Below are 23209 nucleotides of genomic sequence, written 5' to 3'. Positions count from 1 at the left end.
TATATAATACTAGTTAATTTCGTCGTTATTAGGTAGAACGCAGGTGACTCAATCGATAAAGCACATTGGTCAGAATACAATGGTTGCTGGTTTGAGTCCATCCCGGCATCGTATATTTTTTAAAGATTGTTTATTGTAGGTATGCTTTTGATATATTTTCAAATTGTTCTTTCAAATTCAAAAACATTGTTTAATTTTAAAAGAAATTTGATTACAATTCAGCTATTGTATAAATGCATTATAATATAAATAAGAAATTGCGAACACTTATGATACTAATAAAATTATTAATATATTTATAACAAGATCGGGTTTGTCTTTATGACGTTCTCAATAATTGGTAATCTGGCTCCATTTTTTATGGTTACGACATAATGTTGAAATACGAAAAACCTGAAAAAATATTTCATCGCACCTAATAATAGATATTATTTATTATGTCAAGATAAAATCTTTTTTTACATTATGATTTTTCGATCAAAATCCAGTTTCCGGATATTTTCCCGGAAACACGGTTCGCGTTGAGTCACCACCCACGCCACCGGGGCCGGACTGGCCCTTTCCCGGAGTAAGCCTGTGTAAATAAAAACAATCCGGAAGTGGAAGGAATATCCTGCGGGACTTGCCTAAAGTGACCGCTGATCGAAAGACGCTGCGGACCGCCCCCATACATCTATCTAACGCTCTTATCTTACGTCTGAAATCGACAACAGTTTCGCTGTGAACTGTGTACTTCAAACGATTAATCTAGTTTATCTGAAATCTACAAGCTGTACACAGTACACAATGCTATCTTCCTAAAAACGTGTCCGGAAATTTGTAGGTATGCATTTATTGTTACGTTCACTGTGAGGTGTTTTATCGGATATATATGGCCGTATAGTAATGAGATCAACTGCATGTCTTAATAAACTACGTAATTAAAACCATCACTCTAAAATGTTTTAATAATCCTCTAGTATGCATTTTTACCACTGTATAACCGTCTTCTTCTTCTTCTTCTTATCGCTACAACCCTATGTAGGTATTGACCTTCATCCAGCTCTGTCCAAACCACTTACCTCCATCATGTACGAGGTCGATCAGGTATTCATTTGCCTTCCATCCTGTGTGCGTGACCCAACCATTAAAAGCAGCCCATTTTGATAGACTGTATGATGTACGGGCCCCGTACCAAAGCGTACTGCTAGTAATGTATGGGTGCCCGAAGATACCACGCAGTATGCTCCGCACAAATGAGCCCAACATTCTTTTCATGCTGTTTGGTCATGCACCAACTCTCTGAGTCACACATGATAACTGGTTATATTAGTGTCGTGTACAAGATGCATTTCAAGTGTTGGCTTAATGTCTGGCACCTTCTTTAAATTTAGATTTTTAATCTACTTTACCTGTAATGGGGGACTCCAAGTAGACAATATAACCTAAATAATGATAAAAAAAATCATATTATCATTGATTGCTCGCGTTCCTTCTTGGCTTACCACTGGCTTCTTAGATCCGAACAGCTAGGCTTGATCTTCACACTGTTTGCCTTGCTGAATTGAGGGACCGTAATTCAATAAGTAGGTAGGCACAACAACCTTCCCGATATTTCGGGAACCAAGAAAACACGGTCAAACCCCTTAGATCTACTTTGATCATATTATTTAATCGACGCCTGGCCAAATCATCGCTTTTGAAAACACCTAGGTACTGTTATATAATTATGATTTAAACTAAGTGTTGCCATTAGTTAGAATAATATGATCGTGATCGAATTGACAGGTCTTGAACGACGAAATAATAGTTGAAAAGTGTCAATGTGATAATAGTAACCGAATGTAATTTTTCTGTCAAATGACTTTATGGCTATTAAATGCACTAAATATTATATTAGGGATTTAATGATCTTCTTCTTATTGTGCCATCTCCTAGCGGAGGTCGGCCACCATCAAGGCGATCTTAGCTTTGTGATCAGCTGCTACCAGGAATAGTTCAGTGGAGCTGCACTCGTACCAATCACGGAGGTTCTTAAGCCACAAAATGCGGCGTCGTCCCCTGCTACGCTTACCACTGATCTTTCCTCGAATGACAAGTTGGGGAATGCTGTACTTTTGTCCTCTCATAATGTGTGATCAGACGCACAGATCCAACCAGATCCAACGATCCATGCCGACCATCGTGAGCAATTCCATCACACTATAAGCAATTATTACACGCAACGATTCGATCGTGTTGACACGTGCTTACGATTGGTTTACAATAAACGTAGTATTGCTATTATTAAAAATATAGGTTTTCCAAAACCTATTTCTTTGTTAGGTTGGTGGCTGCACTGAACAGTTTTCCCTCGCATTTTTACGTCAAAACTCAGCTGTCAGAGCTAACTGTTATAAATGGTCTGAGTATGTTTTATTATTGCAAGTACCTAGCACATAGAAAAAAAATTGTATACTTATTATTCTTAATTTAAATAATGGCTAGCGTGAATATCCAAGTGAATCAGTTGATATTGATAGTAACGAGTAGATATGGCTATATTACAACTCGTTCAGATAGACAGAAGGACGTAAACGTAAACACTTCTACTTATTTGATGTTATTCCGCATTGAATATTAAAACATTACATTTTTTTCAATAAAATAGACAAATTTTAGCAGCTGTATGGGTATTAACCAAATGTCAGTAGTATTAATAGATACATTATTATAATAACCCTTGCGACGTTTCTGCAAATGTTTTTTTTTCTGTCGCATAAGTAGAAAAGTTTCTGACTTCCAAGATAGATAGCCAGGGTCTGATTAATGGCACTGTATTGACCTAATGGATGCGCTGAGCAGTGACTGATGTGTTGCATTTCCTCTGTTGTAGCTGACCCACAATGGCGGCCATCTTGAAAGGAGAGCCGCAGACACAAAAGAAAGATAAATTGACACCTAGATACTCATTTACCAGACTACCAGAGACACAAGAATTTTGTCACAAACAAGATGTTCGTTTCAGAAAATCGACATAATATGAATTTAATTTAGGCACTATGAAGACACCCAGTGCTCGAAATGGAAAATTTCACGAACAGGAACGCTGTATAATTGAAACTAAGTACTTATGCTAATCCTTTCTTTACGTACGTACGTACTTTTGATATAAAAATGCAACAATAAACTTTAAACTTCTTACGTGGATCTATATTGGGCAGGTTGGTAAGGATTGTCAGCGCCGCAGGCGAAATAATCTTGTTTTAACAAAGTATACCGTCAAAAATTGTATTATTCTTTATTTTTACTTTATCTACCACTATAACCAGTGCATGATACCTCTACCACCACTCGTCACTGATTATAACTTACTGTCTCATTTGGGATAGATAAGTTTGTAATTAATTAGTCATAACAAACAACATATCCACATAAGTACCTTATAGATTCAAATTAAAAAAATATTTACGTACTTATAGAAAATTTTACAAATTCCATTTAAATACGAGCACAGAATATCAAACATCAAGAAATAGTATTAAAATAGTGTTTAAAAAATAAAGAAATAGTATTAGAAAAAACAGTAAGTGCCTACCTATACCAAGAATTTATAAAATAACGTTCACATAAACTCGTTCTCACGCAGGTGGAATATACGATTATCCGAAGCGATTTGGTTGAACATAGTTATTTCCTGCCCAATTATCATTAGCAATTATTGCACCTTGGCAGAACAAACAACTTAGATTATCAAGAAAGTTATAAAATAATATATAATAAAATCAATACTAAGTACCAATAATGGCAGAGTTCTCATTTGTACTGGGTAGATATAAGTTGGAAAAAGTACGTAGCCTAAATACCTAGCTCTCTTTTTAACTTTCAGAATACAGTATGTAAGCATACGTCTTGAGAAATCAATCGGATAAAACCATGGATAGTATCCACTATCCACACAGCTTTAAAGGATTCTCAAAGATTTATTTTGAACCTTCTCCACTATAAGGGGCATAAGGCCGTACCTACATCTAATAAAAGTTTCAAGTCATCCAAACAACGTAAACATAGCATTATTTGTAATTAAATTACCAATGGTGTGTCATTTTCATTTATATAAGATAAAACATGACGGAAGGTGAAACTCAGGTTGCTAAGCGCGATTCTTATAGAATAATATAAAATTGTCATTAATTAGTACCTACTATATTCAACATTATAAGGACTTATATTGTATTGTATGCATGTTATGTTACAATGGTGATGCTTTGGTTACCATTATTGTAATATACATCTACCACCGTATTTATTTAATAATCTATGACTAACACCACCTAAGATAATTAGATGTCCGCACTGGACACATAGGTACCTAATTTGTTAGTACCTACTTATTCTAAACGATTCAATCTATGTTGTTTGTCCTTCCCTACTCACATTATTATTGCCATGGAAATGATAATAGGTACCTACATACAATACAGATATTATGATAGTCGTACATTTTTATTAAAGGATATTCCTATATTTTTTTTAAACAAATTTACAAACAAAAATTAAGTAAAAGTTCTCTCCACACTACCTATGTATTATTTCTATTATTTTTAAAGTCACAAGCTACAATGCATGTAATAATAATTGTAATACAATAGGAACGTCCCAAATAAATAAACTCTGCAGAAGGCTATTCAATATTTTCTGCCCAAACCATCAATGGCCCAAACACATTTTTGTAGAAAAAATCATTCATTGTTCATTGTGAAAATTGGGGTTTACGACTTATCATAAATATTTTTTTAACACAAGTCAAGTTGTTGAGATGATAATAATTATTGAATCACAGAACAGATGTTGCCACTGTATTGTCCACCGGAAAGAATTCCTAATGTTTTAGCAGATTTACACGAAGTACCTACTACGTAATTAAGCCTTCATTATTTTTATAAATATCCACAAAATTATCAAATTGTGCGTGTGGCCAGAATTATCTTAAATCAGTTTGGATACCAGCGACAATAGTATATAGGTATATATGTAATAATATAATTATGTAAAAATGGCGAATTTGTATCCCACAGGAAAGTACTTATTAAAAACGATAATTGTAAGGGTGATTATCCACTTAGTGTTACGAAGAAAAAGCGAATTTAACATAAAAGACTTTTTAAAATATTATATTATAAAGCCTATTATAAGGAAAGTATTCATCCACAGGTAATTAATAAATAAATGTCAAAGGTTAAAAATTCTCCTCCTGTAATAGTATTTTGGTTAATTCGCCATTTTTACAATACACCGACGATATAAAGGTATTCGTATCGCCTGCTGAGAATTTTAACTAACTTTTAAGAGAACAAATTGTTATTAAAAAATATGTTCAACACAAAGTTAAAATTAAAACACAAAACTTACCAGAAGCAACAAAATTCACTTACAAAAAAGTATACTCATCATGACCTATGGCAAATAAATGAATGAATGTAGTAGTTATATCACAAGATTTATTGTACTATAGTCGCAATTCAACAATAATGTAAATTACAAAACAAATGTAAACATCGTAAAAAGAGGGGTTTACGACACGTCATAAGCTTTTTTTAACAAAAGTTAATTGTTGAGATGAATACCATCTGTTGCCACTTCAATGGTTATTGGAGTGAATTCCTAATGTAATGTAATGTGGTTTTAGCAGATTTACACGAATTACCTACTACTTTATTATACCTTCATTATTTTTATAAATAACCACTCAATATCATTTTTTAAATGATCAAATTGTGTAGGTATGTGGCCAGCGTTACGTTACCTGCGACAAAATATTTTTCAATAGTTTCGGTTAACACGTTTCGCCTGATGACATTTTTGACCAACTTTTAGAACAATTTTTTATTAAAAAATCAAGTTAAACACACAGTTAAAATTAAAACACAAAACTTACTAGAATGTAGCAAAAAAACACCAAACTAATAATATAAACAATTTTGTTTAGAAACGTATTTATATCTTAAATAATACAAAATATTTTAAAAGGCAACTAATAGGAATATTATAGCGGATTGCACGAGTCAAATTATCAAACTTTTTTGTACTAATTTAACCATCGAAAACACAATTCATTCACCCGAAAATAAATGGTAAAAATAATAATTTTTGTCACTCCGAATAAAATAATATAATAAATTAGTAGGTAAGTAAATTAACAATGCGTAAGTCAAAGGCAAGATTGTATTGAGATTTGAAATGTTTCATCCTTTAGAAATTATTAAACAATGTATACTTTATTTTTTAAGAGTTTTCAAATAGTGTCAGCAAGGCACATTTTTTTGGGTAATAAAGTAATTTACGCTTGCAGCTGGTTGTTTCTTGTTATTTAGACAATGCATTTAGGCATGGACATATCGACACAAAATAAGAAGGTTGAAAGAAATTTAGGGATGTCATAATTTTTATTTTTAACCCTTGCATGCCCGGCATAACATAACTTCGTTAATTTTTAATTTTGAGAAAAACTTTAAAAGATACATTCATATATAATTATCTCAATCTAACGAACCGCAACGCAATTTTAAATGAATCCACGAGCCGGAACGGTATATTTTGGAATTCCACGAACCACAACGGCGCTCCGGTGCGTTCCTGTCCATTCCGAGCGCTGAAGACACCGCATCATATTTCAGCTAATCACAATATTTGGATCAACTCTATTAGATTATACGATAATATTATGTATCTGGACATAATAAATTGTATTTATATATTATATAAAGATAACATAAAATATAATTTACTTTTGTAAACTATACCTACATCATATTACACAGTGGCGAGGGGTGAAGGTAGGTTGGATTCGACATAAATAGTGCACACTAAACTTTTTTAGTCATACATATTATTACAGATGGTGTTAGTTAGGTGGTTAGCTTTTTTAAAAGTCATTAATCTCTGCCTAGACGAAACCATATTCGATAAAAAATATTCTTATATCTATAAAATATCTAAAATTATGTATGATTTAATGACATAATTTTATAGATAAACGAATATTTTTGGCTATCTATTATGGCTTGGATTAGGTATGGTTTAATTGAATTTAAAAAGCTAACCAGCACTATTTATACATTGTTGTCTCTAGTTCAATGAAAACTAATACGTTTGACTGACAAATTTTAGTATGCACCATTTATGTCGGATCTTAACAGCCTACCTACACCCTTCGCCACCGATATTACCTAACCATAAGTAAATGACATTGGCAATAAATAGTTGTTAAAATTAAGTAGGTTGCTATTATTTACCATCATCATCAGCTGGTGTCGATCCACTGTTGAATGAAGGCCTCCTATAGCCCATTCCACTCTCCATAGTCCCTAGTTTTTCGCTTCCATATACATCCACCAAACTATATAACCTCGTCTGCATAGAGGGTTTTATAGCGTCCTTGTGGTCGTTAGTGCCCATTGCCCAGGTTTCAGTAAATAATTTTTTATGTGTGTTAATCTCACTTAGCTGGTCAACCCGCCACGCCAGGCCCCTCTTATGCCCGTGTCCCTCCTTACGCTGGAGTCCTGTCAGTCCCCCTTTTGTGGGGGGCATGGTCATAGTACATAATATTATATTATATTACATGTGGACTTCACAATATGAAAATATACACCTACCTTTTTCAAGTATTGATTTATCATGCGAATACATAATCATAATTAGTTCGATTCAGAAGTCTCCAGCAATCACCCTCATTAATTATTATAGCATAGATCCTCTCTACCAACTAACCACCATTACGCCACTTATACACGCATAATCCTCAGTTTCCTCCTACTTCAATTAATTTGATTAAAAAAAAACATGTTATTTCTAACATAGAGAATATAAAATACTTTTTAGTTTCTATTGTCAATGTTTTACTCTCATTATAGTAATGTTATGTTTGTTTGGTACATATTAATCTTAATGTGTAACGCTGAGTGGAGATTTTTATCAATGCTGTTTTATACTTCGCTTAATCCAGAATCTGTTGTAAAAAGTCACTGGACAAAGAAACGTGAAATCGCTGGCCATGTATTTCTTCCGTTGACCGATCTATTTCCCGACACACAAATGCTCTTCAACGTTTCGCTTTTTTACATATTAATTGTTTTTTATTTGTACAATTTATCTTACTTAAAACAAACAAAAAAACATGACTAACTATAGTACTTATACGTGTAATAGGTAAATAAAATACGTCCTACAGTCAAAAAAAAGAAATACATAGGTACCAAAACCGATTTATTTTTGCTAATAATTAAAGTTACTCTACTATCACATCTTAGACATCATATTTTGATTACGAAAGGACTAAGAGAATGCGTCAAAATTTACTACACATTTCAGTAGAGCCAAATGAAGATCGAATTTTGGACCACTTTGTTTTTGGGAAATTCTTTATAATATGTTTATGTGTGAATTTTACTAATTTAATTGCATCGATTTGACTCACTATTTTTCTTCTTTGCCCATATGCACATTACGATCAATTTGGCATATGTATATAACTTCTTTTTTTAGACTTACCTTCCTTTCTTTTCGCACACAAACAACACAATGTCAAATGTGCCACCACATAATATTATTCTAGGACTTTTGCGCACAAATACGATCTAAAAAGCAGTGCTATATCAAATTGGATTAAACATCACCAGCTGCTCAAGTAACTAGTCTTTTTCATCTTGCTTTATGGTCTTCACACTTGAAGCACAGAGCAAAAAGAAAGACAATACACATGCATATTAACTAATCGATTTTGATGATGTGGGTTACTTGATCGTCAAACTAAATGCACTTAACTAGAGGGATATCACAATGCAGGGATCACTGGAAAAATACTACGAGAGTACATAACTGAAAAGTTTTACGATCCTTAAATCTGTCTGCATATTGAGATCTCAGACGTGTTAAGAAGGTGGATCATGTAAAATACCTCGGATGCTGTCTACACGAAGACTGGAGCCCAGACCATCAGAATAAGATGAAAATTGAGATAGAAAAGACAAGAAGCACCCCTTCTACTATCCAGACATAGCTTGATGGAGCTACTAAATCATTCCCGTACTGCTTTACAAAGTCGAAGCCTCAACGTCAACTCATAATGCAGGGGAAAGTAAAGGGTAGTAGAATCATAGATAGAAGGAGATTCTCTTGACCTAAGGAACCTTCGTAAGTGGATAAATTTCCAAGGCCTTGGGTATCTGATACGACTAAAATTTTTAGAAGCATTTTGTTTGTAGATATAAAACACAAAAGGAACTTGATACGAAATAACACGATGTGGCATTGTATCGCGCGCGGGCAGCGTGAATGTAAACAATTCGCTTTAGAGAGCTTCAACACATTTACCGCAGTCAACATATTTACGAAATATGAGCTATATCAAAGCGAATATTTTTTAATGCATTTTCCATTTAATTGCCATCGTGATTTCCCTCAAGCATTAGATTACGCAATAGTGCCATCAAATGAAGACAACTGTCCAATTTTACCCAGTTGATGGGTAAAATTATGTATGTATGCTAGGTATAACTGTAGGGCTATTCCAACCAGTTAACACCGTAACATCTTATCGTTGTTTTTGATGATCCGTGATCAGTCTATGATCAATTCTGTATACAAGGCAGTTATTTAAATTGCAAATTAACACTTAACACCTACTGCACATGCTACTCATTGACTTTTTTTTCTATTATATCACTTTGGTCTTTGGTTAACTTAAAAAAATATGTCGAACTGCATTATTTCTGTATACGTTATATCACAAATAATTATTGCTATATGTATTATAACATACGATGTACATATTACATTGTATATTCTTCACTAATAATTTTAACACAGGTTAAACTTAGAACCTAGAGGTTCGGGATTTAACTAAAAAGATTCTTCACCCAGTAGGTAGGTATAAGTTGACTTGGCTACATGGTTAAAAATATTTTCTGACGAAATAAGTTACAAAACACGGTAAGCGGAGGACATATTTTTAAGGAACTTAAGTTATCTTTTACCTGGTCACCTTTCGGCGTCTTTGCGTACGGTGTCACTCGATTATGCAAATAGAGGCAAATACAATTTTATAAAATTAACAGACCTTGTTTAGTTCAATTTAAATCTCTATTACTACAATTCATCGGTTTACAAGCCATACCAATGCATAATTATTATGCCGAGTCCACATTGGCAACATGTCGCCGGCAACCTCGTTAAATTTTACAATAATTATCATAATTGCTTAAGAAATTTTACGATAATTATCATACTTATCTTAAAATTTAACGAGTTTGCCGGCGACATGTTGCCAATGTGGACCCGGCATTATGATCGGACAGTCGGCAACAGAGTTGAACTTTAGCCAATTTGTTCCGTTCCACTATGTTTATCTAAAAATAGTATGAAAGTAAACACCCAGCATTAATTAAACATGAGCTAGTACACTTGTCTACTGTTCAGTGGGTCATGGCTGTATATTCCGCGGCCGGATCGCATTGTCGTTTTGTTTTTTCAATCAATCATTATTGTTTGAATGCTGAGCGCTTACTATTAAAACAGACTACATCGGGGTTGATAGAAAACTTAATGACATGTCCTTGTAAAGAATATTATAGTATAATGGATATTTTTTAATCTCCCAGATCGTGTCGCAGGTATTCTTCCATCTTTTAGCAGGTCTGCCGGGGGATGGAAAGCGACTTTTCAAATTCAAAAATGTTATAATATTTGTCTACAGTTCTAAAATTAAATAAATTTGCTATCAAATGAAAAATAATAGATAATTTAAATAAAGAACAATGAAAACTAGTAACAAATCACACGTTATTTTTTTATGACATATTTATATATAAATAAAAAAACGTATCTCACTCACCTTCCGTGGAAATAAATTCAATAGAAGAAAATCCAAGCTTAGCTGTCCCATGCATTCGGTTGGTTTTTCAGAAAACATGGCGGCGAGCATAAAACTGGACAGATAATATGAAACGCCAAGAGTGTTGACTAAGCTATAACTGATGATATTCTTTATAGTTTCACTATAAACATAAACACGCTCGAAGTTTTTTTAGAGGAATAACAATTTTAAAATATACATAATAATATAAGGTACAGTAATTATTGTTAAAAAATACTGTTAAAGATTTGCCTGTTTATCCAATGTTCCCATATACTATAATGATTAGTAGGTTATAATATGTTGTCGAACCACTGCAATCAAAACCCTCAAAAGTCCTATATAGGTAGGTACAATATTCTGTAATTATGACGCTGTCATATCTGTCAGACTTTGGCGGAAAGACACTGTATTAATTAAAATAAAACACTATAGTATGACGTAGTACTTATTCTACGTCTTTAATATTAATCAGGAACGGTTTCACCGCTTCGGCGGGACATCGTCGACTGATACTAAATAAAGGGTGTTTTTTTAGAGGTATAGAACTTTGACATGAAATTTACTTTATTCGAAAAATGCTCTTCTGGCATTATAATTTAAATATGACTTCTGGCATATGACCGCCACGGCTGGCTCGGACGTAGTCTAATCTGGAGGTTCAATTTTCGATGACTTTTTCCAACATTTGTGGCCGTATATCGGCAATAACGCGGCGAATGTTGTCCTCCAAGTGGTCAATCGTTTCGAGCTTATCGGCGTAGACTAGCGACTTCACATATCCCCACAGAAAATAGTCAAGCGGCGTTAAATCGCACGATCTTGGAGGCCAATTCACGGGTCCGAAACATGAAACTATGCGGTTACCAAACGTTTCTTTCAATAAATCAATTGTGGCACGAGCTGTGTGACATGTTGCTCCATCTTGTTGAAACCACAGCTCCTGCACATCATGGTTGTTCAATTGATGAACGAAAAAGTCAGTAAGCATGGCTCTATAGCGGTCACCATTGACTGTAACGTTCTGGCCAGCATCGTTTTTAAAGAAGTACGGACCAATTATTCCACCAGCCCATAAAGCACACCAAACAGTCAATTTTTCTGGATGTAACGGTGTCTCAACATACACTTGAGGATTATCATCACTCCAAATACGGCAGTTTTGTTTATTGACGTATCCATTCAACCAAAAGTGAGCTTCATCGCTAAACAAAATTCGCTTATGAAAATCGGGATCAACGGCAATCTTGTTTTAAAATAAATTTTCACAATTTGGAAGCGTTGTTCAGGCGTCAGTCTATTCATGTTGAAATGCCAAACCAAACTTAACATAAATCACTTAACAGCTGACAAAATGGCCGCCAATTAAAAAAGTGCTGCCAGCTTAAAGTTCTATACCTCTAAAAAACACACTTTATAAACAATGTTAAAAGAAAAAATATTTACAATAATTAAATTAAATTCTATCTAACTTTTCAGAAAACTGCTGTTTTGTTTATTTTGTATCAATATACGATGTCCCATTGAAGTGGACAAAACCGGTCCTGATTATTTTTTTACATATGTGCAATAAGTACCTACTTCATACGGTGTTTTATTTTAATTAATGTTTTTCTTTCAAAGAATGATTAAATTATCGCATTCGAAAATCCACTATGTCCACGGTTCATCGATCACTAGAGATATGTCGCTATTTCAGCTCTAACTTGCTGCCAGTGATATGTATAAGTTTTGCGAGAATCGCACAGTACAGATTAATAAATACTCTACTTTTTGATGCAGGGTTTTGAATATGTGAGTGTCCTGCGAAAATTAACCGCGCATTGTGCACGTACAATATTGTGTGTAATACACCAATATTGAATGAGCGTCAATGCATAAACCAAGAGCAGTCAGTATTTGACGTATGATGTATTCTTCACACGTGTTTAAATTTATCCCGGATTCTTCCTTACTCGAGATCAGTTACCTGCTACTTTTTACCCATTAGGTATTTCAGTTCCCATTATTTCTGAGTTCCCTGGTGAATCGTCTTTGAATATTGAATCAAAATATATGCGATGTTTGTATGTGTATACTATACGGCAGAGTAGAATTCTCGGTAGCAAAGTAGCCGATTGGTGGCCGAATTTAAAGGGCGTTGCAAAAATCTATTTTTTTCTTTCATTCAACATGCATTATTAAAATTATAGCCGTCTTTCACAAAGATATATATCCTGACAATCATTTGTAGTAAATACTTAATGCTTCCAGTTATTTATTTTCAAGTTGCTACAATACTTAGTGGTTATTATGAACCAAACAAATCAAGCGTCAACACGATCGAGTCAGTAGCTGAATCGTACCATGTAATTTATTACAGCGCTCGAAATGGAAAAGTTTACGTACCGGAGCGCTCGGAAATTTTCCTAAAATATGAACATATTTATGTAGATTTATGTACCAAAGTATTATATGAAAATAATTGTATTAGATTTTTTTGTTATATACCTGCTAAGCTCGGAGGGTCAGATAGTCTTTAAACTTGTGGCATCCAAGATTAAAGCATAATGTTGTAGGCACCGTGGACGGAAATCGAGGTTATAAATATTATTTCTGCACAATGATTCCGACAAGTTTCGTATAAATGGATATTTATATTATATTAAGTAAATTAATTTCACGAGACGGAGCGATGATTTTGGGGATTTCATGAACAGGAGCTGTGCTCTGGTGCGTTCCGGTCCATTTCTAGTACTGAATTTATATCTAAAATTGATGATTTTCGCGAATCTGGTTAGGTCTGCGAGTTTGTTTTTGTAATCAGGTCTTACACACATTTTTTTCTAAAGACACTAATTCAATCACACTAAAAACGTTTTACAATCAACATAGAGTGCTGTACTCAGAAAGTTTGAATGAATTTGTGTAGTTATAGTGAAAAGTCTTTGTTGAATACAAATATAAATCGTAGCATAATCTATTATTTTCTGACGTGCATAATTTATACATATTACTTAGATTAAATCGGAGCATTAAAACCTTCCATTTGATAAATTAATACCGATTCTGGCTTCGGCTATCAGCTGTTGAAAGAATTTTGGTAATTTTGCTTTGTTGGCATAAATAAAATGGGCAATTTCCTTCAACAAAGCGATCGCCATAATTTATAGCGCTCACAAAATTAGCGACCGGTTACCGGCGCACATTTCTCTTACCCAATGTTTTATTTTATACGAAGGTGCGAACGATTCACGCACTGCGAATTCCACTTTACTTACCAACCAGGGAAAATGTAAAATACAATCGATGTTCTGGTAACAAGAAGCAATGAAAAACCTCAAAAACAATATTTTTGATTATCTATTTGATTAACTATTTATTTGCATCACTTATAACTTATATCCCGTGGGACCTATTTGATCATCAAGACAACGATTACCATCTTGGAGCCTATAGATAAACAAAATGCATGAAGAAGTACACGTATGTGTATGTAGTGTGCATGTGTGACATGCAGAATGTACTACGACCAGCTGATAATATAATAAATTATAATAGTTGGTTACATTTAAATTGCACATAAAACATTTCACCATGGCACAGTTCGCCGTGAGCTTTCTTATCGTAAAGAGATGACCGTATACTATACGGTCTCCAATTTTATTAGATTCAATATGAACATTAATTCAATTTTCATAGTTGATTCTGGCAAAATTCATGAATTCAAGAATGAAAACTTAAGCTAACCTAACGAATAATCCAGTATATCGGATATTTTCAAAATTTGGTTGCTGCTGGCTTCCTGTAAAGTATAAACCGACAAGAACCGTGTTTTATTTAGACACGAATTTTATATCAGTACTATACGACCCAAATAGGTTGGACGGTCTTTAATATACGGCCATATATTTCCAATACAACATTTCACGGTGAAGTGTGATACGGCGAACTGCACATATACAAGTTTCCGGACACGATTAGAATTGTAGCAAATTGGCTGTTTCCACAACTCACAAAAGACTATTTATTAAAATTGTCATTAGTTTAAATTACCTACATCCACATAGCTTACCGGTCATATGTCAGAACGAACTGAAAAAAAAACATTTATTCTCCAGCATGTCCTACATGGCGAGATCTGAAAACAATATTACGTTATTTTATTTAGAACCATCTCAAGAATCATGAATAACATCATTGGATATTTGGCTACAGAGTACGTACTTACAGACAAAAGAGTTGGATGTAATAAAAATGGAGCATATCGAATTTGTTGTCTTGTAGGTGTTAAGCTAGCGATACGCTACGACGTAGCGGCTACGCACACTAATGTCGAACATCTTTGGAATAAAAATACATAATTATTAAAGACCTAACTTACCTTACTATTTATAATTTATTATGAATTTGAATTTTGCTATGTTTTATGTCTTATAAAAAGTGATGTATCTGTGTACGTAAAATATTACCGTAGACGCGTAGACCTACGGTGCCAAACTTATAGCACGCGAGTACCGGCAGAATTTCAAATGGCACCGACGATACGTAGCACCTGGCAAAATTGGGACATCAACTCAGGGGGAAAACCCGATCTCTTCGGTAAACCCGATCAGTTCTGGACAAACATTTAATTGTGGGATGAAAACTGTTAAATTTTACTGACGGAAGGGAAGCTAAAAATACAGTAAAAAATAATGTTTTGAGGCGAAGAAAAAAAATCAAGTTGAATTTTGGACAATTGTTTTTTTAGTGAAACCATTCAAACGGTAGGAATATATGGAGTGGAATGGAAAGCTCTTGATTTCAAAAAAAAAATAACAAAAAAACTATCCGGAAAAATATTTGCGAGATCTTTACCATCTTTCACAAAAGCGACCTAAAACTAAAAACTAAAGCTAAAAATGCGGTTCATATTTTTTGTTAGACCTCTTGGCAGGCCAGCATTATTATATTTATTTTTTTTTGTTTTTTTTTACATAAAAAGATTCACCACCCCTGCCGTAGACTGTATAGAAATAAATACCTACCGGAAGGAGATAAACTATGTATGTTTCTCTATTTTCAGCAGATAAAGATTAACTCGTTCGCCGGATTTATTTTATGAATTAAGGTGAACGGAAGGGACCTGTCAAAACCCAACATTATTCCGGTTGGACATTTTTCACATTTGGATACAATGTTCGCGCAATATCTCGTAACTCATAACTCGTAATATAGATAATAATATACTAAACTGAGTTTCCGTTGTATAAATATTATCTTATAATAAATTATTCATTCATTCTTTGAAGAAATTACTACCTTATTTTTATGTATAAATTCAATTAATAATAAAGCACATCCTAAATTAATAAATAAATACAAATAAAGCCTAAAATAAAAACCAAATTCACACTGGACGCTGATAATTAAAATTTTCAAATTAGTCATATAAACATACTTATGCACAGGATCCGCAAAAATTCACAATGTTTGTAATTCAAGAAATATGGGAAGCAATGAAGGGAGGGTTCCAAAAAAAATAAAGCTTCCGCCGAATAAAAAAGGTTGAGAATCACGATCTAGAAAAAGACATGGGCAGATTCAATCTGGATCGCGATCATTGATTAAACTGACTCGATCGCGATCCACATTGATCTGCCTTAATCTGTTGTTAAGTAACCAACGTAAATGCCTAACTACTCCAGCAGACTCGCAGACCCAACCAGATTGAACGATCGTCGTGAGCAATCGTCGACTTTAAATAACAACTACAGAGAACGATTCAGCTACCAACTCAATCGTGTTAGCGCTTGAATTAATTGGTTCATAATTTACACTCAGTTAGTAGTGTGAACAATTTTAAATAAAGCAACAAATTAAATTTAGTCAAATAACGGGTTGCTAATATTGAATTTACTAGGGTATTATTTTTGTTTTGTATTATTATCGTCTGTTAAAATAATGAATAAAGTCAAGCAGCCTACATTATCTAAACGTCAAATTTGTGTTGTTATGGCAAACGCAAGACAGGACGCGCTCGTACGGCCACTCTCGGAAGCTCAAGGTTAATTCGGATATTTTCTTACGCTCTCGGTAATCTTCGATACGATCGTGCCGAAAAAATAGGAATTGTTCTAATTCAATCACGACTCCATGGAATACCACAAAAGTGACTTTTCACGACCGGGGGCGATCATGGGAGACGGTTGTGACCCGAGAGACTACCAATGTAATTTGAGCTTAATTCGGATTTAATTAAAATATACGAATAGATAGTACATATTGCAAATAATATTATAAATATCGAATAATAACTCATTTAAGTTACATATTTCTTTTATGATACTATCAAAACGGGTGTTCCACTAAAACTGTGGCATAGTAGGTATTGCAAGGAAACAGCATTTTCTTCCTTGTAAAGAAAGTTGTAAAATAGCGACTGCTAGCGCCATGCCAAGACGTGACGATGGATTTATTTTGGCAACATTACAGTAATAATAACTTTTGCCATTCCACGGCGGTGAAGGAATTTATTATCAATCTGTTTTCTCGGGGTATCTAATTAATGCGCTTGTTTTCGAGATTAACCCAGTTAATTTGGTAAGATGTGCATTTATATTTTGGGTGCCGACATATGAACTAATAGATAATGTCATTAAAAATATTACGACCACAATTAAATAGTGCCCCTGTTCATGTACAATCATTAATTTATTGTTAAGTAAATAGTGACTAACCTGTAATGATATTGGCTTCAATTTCACACATTTAGACTTCATCTCTATAGTGATAGAAGAAGGTTTTTTCAACATACACAAATAATAATTGCTCTTTTGTATTTTGAGGGATAAGTACTTAAAGAAACCTATCATCTTTTTTGAGAAGGGAAAATAATATTAGTGGATGTAAGTAGCACAACAGAAAAGGTTTCCCCAAAATAATCTAGAAGACTTGTTGCTTTATTTCATTATGAAATGTTTACCTGATGAAAAACGTGCATATTTGTTTAATTTTATTCACCTCCAACTTCTGCTCTCAAAAGACACATTTAATAATACGATGCATTCTTTTATTTTCAGATTATACCGACAACGTTACTTGGGACTTATGGTGGGCAGCACATGGGCATGTGGCTTTGGGGCGTTGGCAGCCACATGGCTAGGCGCTTGGGGACGTTTCGGCCTCGACCGCCAGATCGGCTCATGCTCCATCTTACCCGACCGACACGGCAGATCCCCTAAAGAATTCCTATTCGTCGTAGCCTTCGTGTTGCCGTGCTTAGCGATAGTCATCTGCTACGCCAGGATATTCTACATCGTCAGAAAGACCGCGCTTCAATCGAGAGGCCATAAGAACGATGGAAGAAAATCTGTACCTGGTGTGCAGAACAGCCAAAACAGTAGCAACATGGCCAATTCTGCTGGATCTTTAGACAATAGTCTTCAATTAAAACCTTTGACCAAACTAAAAAAGAATAATTTCTTAAGTCCTGAAGATTCTGTGCTCGGCTCTGTCTCGACTGCTACGACAGGTGGTGAAAAATCTTTAAGCTTTGCAACAGAGAAATCGTCTCCACATACAGAAAAGAATGATAGCTTCTATTATCAGACAGCTTTACTGGTCAAAGAAAATGGTGCGGTCGAAATCAACAGTAATTACAATAAAGATAACCACAAAGAAAAAATACACAATCCAGATGTATTAAATTTAAGATTGAATCAAGGTTTTCCGGATCCTAACCTTCTGTCACCTCCTGGAATAATATATAAAGGTTATACGACTGATAAGAAACCTAAAAGGATTATAATGGAACCTTCAAGTTCTTCTGGAATCGAAACTTACGATGATCCAGATAACACGTCCGTAAGATCGAATACTTCTATTGATTCTTCTCCGACGAATACAAGTAACAGAAGAAAATCTAGAGGCAGCAGATTCACCAGCATTCCTTCACTCACCAGGGTAGCGTCCGTCTTCAGAAGAGACGGCGGCAGAGCCAAGAAGAGTCAAAGACAGCGGCGTTACACGGCTCCGTTGCCGATATCAAACGGTTATCCTGGGAAAATGACCACCAAAGATAAGAAACTGTTAAAAATGATACTGGTTATCTTCATATCATTCCTTGTGTGTTATCTACCCATTACCATCACAAAGTTGTTCCGCGAATTCATGGACATTCGCACTTTAAACATCGCAGGATACATTCTGATCTATCTGACGACATGCATCAATCCAATTATCTATGTGGTGATGTCTTCGGAATATAGGCAGGCGTATAAAAATCTGCTCATGTGCAGGGGTTTCGGTCAAGAAGTATCGAGACGGCCTTGACCGTCTATTGTAAACAAAAAATGTGATTCATAAAATGTGTAGAAGACGTACCTATAGATTATATTGTACGTATAATATTCATTTAAATATTGATAATAACTGATTATAATATTGTAGTGGACAATATTATAATAAAACTATGATTATGAAAGTCATAAGCTATGAAAAATGATTCAGACTACATATTTATAAAATTTCTACCTTTTTTAGTTCATCTGTCATTCAAGTAAAGTTCTTTTGTTTTATTTCACTTCAGTGAAATATTTAAAAATGGAACGAAAACTCTTCTACTACAGAAATACGTTGCCAGGATATTGATGTACATAGACAAAACTTTCATAACTATTGTGGCTCTGAAAATGTCAGATGAAATATCTACCACAATTATTATTATTGTCTGTGGATAATGTTGTATTTTTACGGAGCCCATTACAGACCTACAAACTTATCTGAATTATGGGATGGGGGAGCCACTGTCGAAAACTACACAATCAAGACTCGCAACTGGACAGAATCTGACATTCGAATGACATTTTCAAAATGGCGTCCTATGGTAGGTAGTTTGTTGTTCCATTTTTGGCCATTCCAGAGATAAGTTTGACGGTCTGTAAATATCATAATTAAGTAAAAATAACCAAAGACTTTGGATCATTTATATTTTGAATTGCAGTGCTCGAACCTGGGAAATGTTTATTATTATTGAATACCATATTATTATGTAAATAAAATAATGTATCGAAGCGAAGATTGAATAAGTATAATTAATGGCTTTACCAAATCCAGTGAGAATACAAATAATATTATGTAATAATATGTACATTAATTTTCAACGATGATACTAAAGCCAATAAATAATTTTATCAATAAGCAGTTTCTACGATACCTAGAGAAAATAAGTATTTATAAGAATTATTATTATAATTATATTATAATAATATGCACTGGAATAAAATATATTTAAATTATTGTTATTTTTTGTTTTTAAGAATACCTAATAGTCATTAATGATAAATTTTGTGTATTAACTCATTACCGACTAGATATTTTTATGAATCTTTGAAATGAATTCTTTATTGTCAAGTTCAATAATTAATAAACAATGATTTATTATAAAAATGTATGTGTTCACAGGTGAAATTAAGTATATTATTATTAGTACGATAAACATTACCAAATATATATATATCAGTTTTTGAGTGTAAATGATAAAGGTTCACATGAAAGGGCGTGACGTGGTGTGAAATTTACAAGACGTTCACGATTATTTCTTAGTTATGATAGTGAAATGTTTGTGTTTCGTTATCTTGAAAAGTAGATCGAAGATATATTTTTTTTTAATTTTCATCTGGATATCAATCAACCACCCGAGAATCGATTAACGAACAATTCAGATCGAATATATCAGTGGCCTGGGTGGCCTCACATCCAAACCAAACATTTTAAACTTTGCAGAATTAAATCATTATTTTGATTGAGTGGTCGTACCGCTCTAAAAATTGTTGCGCGCGCCATCGTCCTGCTGAATCTAATGAGCTTCACCACGCCTAACAGAATAAAAAAATCTTGTAGCAATTTTTTACTTCGTCAGTACAATATTTTCAAAAAGTATTTTTATTGTGCACTCTGATTAAAACCAAGAAGAATTGTTTGTCTAGTATCTTAGCAAGTTTGGCCAGTCAAATTTAAATGGACCAAAGATTATTATATTGTAAAACAAAGATACAGTTATTTTATAAGGGATTGTATTTCTTATTATTTGTGAATAGTATGCCTACCAACACCTAATTATACCTACACGAGGATCTTGAAAGAATGTACTTTATTCAAAATATAATAATATGAATATTATAATAATATAATATTATAACTGATTTAAAAATTTATCATGTTATGAAAGATTGAAGTATTTTTCCGTGAACTAGAATCATTTTGGTTAAATTATTATTAAATTCAAATAAACTAATAACATGTTGTGTCACAAGTAAGAATTCGGAAGCCGTCCCTTATGAGAAACAATTTAGGTGTGATTATTAATTATAATCGTTGTGATTAAAATATATAAACGATGTGTAGTGAAAACTATTATATGGCTATTTTAATAATATAATATACCTAAATAATTTCTGATGTTTAAATAATGTTTGTATATTATTATTATTATGATTGTGATATTTATATAGGTATAAACAGAGCGTTAGAATCTTTGCACTATTTTTTTTACCTGCTTCTTTCATAATCGAATATTTTGTTAAGCATTTGATAAGCATGATAACATAATAATTATTTCGCGTTTATGAATATAATGCCGGAAAAAACCATTATTACTTAGTCATAATACTCTGAAAAATTATTGCCCCACGTTGGGCGCCACATTAAAAAAAAGTATATGAAAAACCATATATCGCCAAGTTTCGTTCTACCTTTATTGTGAAAACCTAAATGATAAAGAAAAGCCCACTTTTAGACAGTATTCACAACTTTGTGCCATACGTTTTTATAATTACCATAAAACTGATCTCTTATTCTATTGTTTATATTCAAAAAGTTACCAATACTGACTTAGTTTTAAGTGTGAGCCGCTCAGAGCTTTAATTTGACTACAATCTAGAATGGTGTCATATTTTTTAAAAATCAATAATTTCATTGAACGATATTGCATTTTTGTCAAATTAGACTCTGTGAGATTACTTTAAAACTTTTTATTTAGTAAATATAAATTTAATTTATAATATTGAATAATGTGAAATGTTTATTTATTGATTATAAATTACAAAGACTATACAATATAAGGTGTAGAGATAAGATTTGTACTTTTCGAAATAATTGGAAAATATTTATTTAGGCGTAGTACTAGAAAGGTATAGGAATAGACGGACTATAATTATGTCCAATATGGGTGCTGAAGCTGTGAAAATAATGTGTCTTTTGATACTGGTAACACGCGGAGAATATTGATGAAGTATATTTCAAAAAGATGTTTATCTTTTTATATGGCTAAATTTAATATGATAAAAATACTGTTGTAATAAATGAAACAGTACATTTTACAGTTCTACAAATTTAAACTGTGTTAATTATTATTATTAACTGTGGCAGAAAATCTTATGAGTGTTAAATGTTAGTTAAGAGAAAGCCATTTTAGTGATGATGAAAATAATTGTTTGTAGATTATAAAATGCATGTTCGAATATCTACAAATTACGCCAAAAATTTTAAAATAACATTGGTGTCCCATAAATTTTAAATTCTCTCTGTAAAGAAGCGTAGGTAATATTATTAAGAATTTCATTATAAAGTTGAGGTGCTGAGGAGGGAGGACTGTGAGAATAAAATTTGTACCGGAGACCAAGTTAAGTAAATTAATTTCAGAGTTACTTAAATACCTTTATTTCTTATATTTATTTGTTTGCGTTTATTGATGAGTATTTGAAGGACGACAAGTCAGGCCGAAACATTCAAATTTAAACAGTTGCTATAAAAATATTAATGATATTTTATACACCATTTCCATGAGATATACTCCAATGTCAAGAATATAACATAGCCGACTATTATAGATAGGCGGGGCACGGAATTGCGAGTTACAATGGTAGTGCTAGTAATTGATTCTTTTCGAATACATTGAGGCAACATTGTCAATCAATTAATGTATTACCTATACATATCTGCATCATTTTCTACAAAAATTATAGCATATTGCACTCGAAGTATGAGCAATAACTAGTACTACGATCAAAATTTCTAGTTACGTATCACGGCCTGACTGTAATATATGTAATGCTTATATATATACATGTTTGAATCAATGTGAAAACTCAGTTTAATCCTCAGAACCTCAATAATTATTGTCTTATAATCCATCTTGCAGATAAGCATACCTCATCATGTCATGCCTCATGGAGAGAATATTCCTTTATAGGGTGCTGTTATTAAATTTATTATGGAGTGCAATATTGACACAACTCTAAATACTGCATTTAACCTTTTATATGTCTCAGGATATTACTATGGCAGTATCTGACAGGCCGCAGATTTTTAACG

General features: G+C 33.3%; 1 protein-coding gene across 1 annotated transcript in view; it reads left to right on the top strand.

Annotated features, from left to right (window-relative positions):
* Positions 1-19832, top strand: part of LOC147070885 (G protein-coupled receptor moody) — a 139327-nt gene extending 119495 nt beyond the window's left edge. The window contains exon 3 of the mRNA XM_085948726.1: positions 17917-19832. Within this exon, the coding sequence (XP_085804852.1) occupies positions 17917-19168 (1252 nt within the window). The 3' untranslated portion in view covers positions 19169-19832. The remainder of the gene's footprint in view (positions 1-17916) is intronic.
* The last annotated feature ends 3377 nt before the right edge of the window (positions 19833-23209 follow it).

Source organism: Rhyacophila brunnea, unplaced genomic scaffold (genome assembly GCF_057557595.1).
Source record: "Rhyacophila brunnea isolate RB1 unplaced genomic scaffold, BYU_Rbru_1.0 scaffold_21, whole genome shotgun sequence".
NCBI lineage: Eukaryota > Metazoa > Arthropoda > Insecta > Trichoptera > Rhyacophilidae > Rhyacophila > Rhyacophila brunnea.
Note: the sequence above shows the minus strand (reverse complement) of the source record. Positions and strands in the feature narration are given on the sequence as shown.